Source organism: Triticum urartu, chromosome 2 (genome assembly GCF_003073215.2).
Source record: "Triticum urartu cultivar G1812 chromosome 2, Tu2.1, whole genome shotgun sequence".
Lineage (NCBI taxonomy): Eukaryota > Viridiplantae > Streptophyta > Magnoliopsida > Poales > Poaceae > Triticum > Triticum urartu.
In genome coordinates this window covers 459296199-459299884 of record NC_053023.1, presented here as the reverse complement: position 1 = coordinate 459299884, position 3686 = coordinate 459296199, and the positions used below count along the sequence as shown (strand labels likewise).

The 3686-nt window shown below is 49.3% G+C and overlaps 1 protein-coding gene across 1 annotated transcript; it reads right to left on the bottom strand.

Moving 5' to 3' along the window:
• Nucleotides 1-2174: 2174 nt before the first annotated feature.
• On the bottom strand, nt 2175-3435 carry LOC125541671 (LOB domain-containing protein 40-like). Its single transcript, XM_048705015.1, has one exon. The coding sequence runs from the start codon at nt 3264-3266 to the stop codon at nt 2343-2345; it is 924 nt and encodes a 307-aa protein (XP_048560972.1). The 5' UTR covers nt 3267-3435; the 3' UTR covers nt 2175-2342.
• Nucleotides 3436-3686: the final 251 nt, after the last annotated feature.

The window sequence follows — 3686 nt, the reverse complement described above, 5'->3', positions numbered from 1 at the left end:
TGGGAAGCGATGACTTAATAGATATCAAAACGATAATATGCAAGAGCGCTACAAAATAATCATTACCCTTCAAAATAAAGAGTACAAAAGAATGTTATTCCTACTCATTTAATCATGTAAGCATGGCATAGCTCGGTCTTCCAAACATAAAATATAAATCATAAGTCACCTTAGTGCCAAACCAAGCAACTGTATCATACTTTTTCTCGCTTCAGCTTTTTCAACTCCACTCGGTATATGAGGTGAGCCATGGCACTGGGTACTAAGTTAATATGTTAGTCTAGAAAGATGATATAAAATGACATACCAAACATACAAGATTGATAATATAATAGCGTGAAACAATCAAAAAATACGTTGGAAACGTATCGCCCACCCATAGGTCACACCAAGTGGCAGAGCTTCAGCGAGACCACCCTAGGCAGTCGCCCCCCAAACCGTAAAACCAGCCCAAACTATGGTCCCCCGACTTACTACTACGAAGATTGGGACGAAGAGCTTTTCATATATAGCTAGGTCGAGAAAGTTGCCATTGCCCCACCAACAAATTAACCTAATCTCCGCCATTGGTCACACCCCAAGCAACCAAGAGGCCACGTGTCAAGGAGCTTAGGGTATCGAAAACATCGGTCCCCCAAAATGTACATTGCATTTTACCGCAGACTGGTCCGCGGACAGTGATACGGAAGTCGGGCATGCAATATGTCCCCTAAACGTTTTCCTTTATTATTCTTTTAAGTCTGGGGGCTCAAAATAATAGCATATCAATAGTTGTTCAAATTTAAGTAGTACAATCATTTTCAAATAAAATAATTCAAACTTGAATTTAAATCAGACATGTGTTCTGGTTGCTCCCTTTAACTATTCACATATGCTCAATCAAATCTTCCTTGAGTTATTCATGAGTTGCGCAATGCGAATTTGTTGATGCATTTGAACAAACTAATCAAATATGGCCAAATTCTGATGTGAAAGTTGGGTAGGATCCCCTATATGTTCTCAAATTCTAGACCACCGGCAGCATCTTCACCGTCATACTTCACGATCATGTTGTGCGTCATCATACAACATGTCATCACCTCCCAGAATGTCTCCGGGTCCCATAGTTTAACAGATCAACGAACAACTGCAAAACAGGCTTGGAGCACTCCAAGTGCTCTCTCCACATGATTTCTAGCTCCTTCCTTCTTTTCTGGCCTATTGCCTCAAAGATAGTCTTGACGAATGTAGCCCACGAAGGATAAATACCGTTAGCCAGATAATAGCCATCTTGTACTCATGCCCATTGACAATATAGTTGCAAGAAGAAGTTTATTTTTCCGATAACCTAGCAAACAATGGAGACTGTTGTAGCACATTGATGTCTGTGAGATCCAGACATGTCAAAAAAAAGCATATCAAATCCACAGGTCATGTGATGCAACTGCTTTAAGAATGTTGTTGGGCTTCTTAATATGGCCCTGATATTGCCCTTGTAGAGCTTTTGGGAAGTTCTTTCATCTCCACTGCATACAATCAAGAGATCCGAGCAAGTAAGGCCACCCTCTTGCTTCGGACATTGCCAAGAGTCTTTCGGTGTCCGCGGCAGTTGGTTCTCTCAAGTACTAAGGTCCAAACACCTTGACCATCATAGTAGAAAATCTGACCATAACATTTCTGCACGTGCTCTCTGACATCGAAGGTAGACATCCGGAGATACTTGTCGCACAAATCTGTGTTCGTGCCATATGCAAGCATCCGCAATGTAATCATGCATTTCTGGTAACCAGAAAATCCAATTCTTCCGATGGCATCCTTCTTCAAGATGTGTGGGGCGCCATTGTAGCATTGTATCTACATACGAAGCAAAACAAGTGAATCTACACTCTAAAATATGTCTATATACATCCATATATGGTTTGTATTAAAATCTCTAAAAAACATGTATATATACATCCATATATAGTTTGTATTGAAATTTCTAAAAAAATGTATTTAGAAACGGAGGGAGTAGCATTGTAGAGACGATCATTTTTAGCATCCGAAAGCACCGAGCGGACGTAAAAGAACCAGAGATCTCCAATGACGTTGGAGCTGACAAGGGCAGTGCGTGCAGGAAGCCGTAGAACCGTAGCTAGAACGCTTAGATTTCAGGATCCAATCATACCGGACTGACAAAATGCACCCGTAGAACAGACAGCAAAACACATTTTTTATTGGAAAAATCTTGGCCATGCGGGAGCGTCTGTACACTCATTGCAACCATGAAACAAAAACGAACTAACGGACCTAATTTTTTTCCAATTAAAGGTAAAAGAGTCCATCAAATAGCTCTATATTCTTTTCACAAGGTAAATGTGCTTTTAGAGGAACCGGAGCCCGACGAAAGCCGGCTCCGCCGCGGTCCGGACGCTCAGGTGAAATCCGGCCGGCCGTGCTGCGACGGGAGCGAATCCAAGCGTAAGCTCGAGCGCTAGTTCTTCGTCCTCCTCCTTTTCGACCTCCTCCGCGTGCTCTGCGGCCGGCTCTGTGCTCTGCTCCTGCTCCTGCTCCGCCTGGCTGACGTGCGACCCCGCCTCGGCCTCCGTGTCTGCGGACGCCTCTTGCTGGTAGTGTGGCTCCACGGGGTCCTCGTGTCGGCTGTCGGAGGATTCGTGGCTCGGAGCACGCTGGAACGCGCCCTCCTCCATCTCCTTGCGGTGTTGACGATCCAGCTCCTCTTCCGCCGTGGGCGCCCGCGTCTGAGGCTGCGGCTTGGGCTTGGGCTTGTTGTTGGAGTCGCTGGACGGGTTGTGGTGGGACGAGGCGGAGGACGCGCGCTTGAAGCGGGTGCGACCCGGCTTGGCGACCTTGTGGAGCCTCCCGTCGGCGGCTGGCGAGGTGGAGACGTGGCGGATGTCGTACGCCTTGAGCGGCGGTGTCCGGTCGGCGGCGGCATCCTCGGAGGAGACCTGGACGATGGGCTTGCCGCTGAGGACGGCCTCGACGGCGGCCTGGCACATCTGCCAGTTGTTGGACCAGAGCAGGCCGACGGAGCCGTAAATGGGGTTGACGATCCGGCCGCAGGCCTCGTAGAGGAGCGAGCGGAAGATGCCGGGGCGGAGGCTGTCGTCCGTGCCGGCGTTGATGAGGTTCATGAGCCCCGCGCGGCCGTAGAACTTGGCGAGGAAGACGGTGGCGTTGGCCTGCGCCTCGGGGCTCTTGATCCACTGCAGGCAGGGGCGGATGCTGCAGTCCTCGCTGCAGCCCTTCCGCAGCACGCGGCAGCCGTTGCAGCTAAGCCGCATCGTCGTCGTCGGTCCTTGAGTGTACGTGCTGGAGCCTGCACAGGCAAGGAGGCCTAGAAGGAGAAGAAGGTGTCTACGAGGAGAGAGGGAGGGACAGGAGAGAGGAGGGTGGTGGTGGTGGTGATGTATTGATGTGATGTGAGCTATGCAATCCAGGAGCGATTGATTGTGATGATATAAAGAAGAAGGGAGAGCGGGACGGCGCCAGTGGTTTTGCGAAAACTGGGAACGGGCTGGTGCTGGTATTAGGCTATTGGCCGCGTCGCGAGTCCGAGGAGGCAATTTGATGACTGGTACGTGTACTTGACTGTCTTTGTTTACTTCCACTGGTTACGGGGGTGCATCCCCCCTAGCGAAACATCCCTCCCATTACCGTGGGTGCTCTCTCCGTCCCCGGGTTTGCCCGGCTTCTGGTTTCCC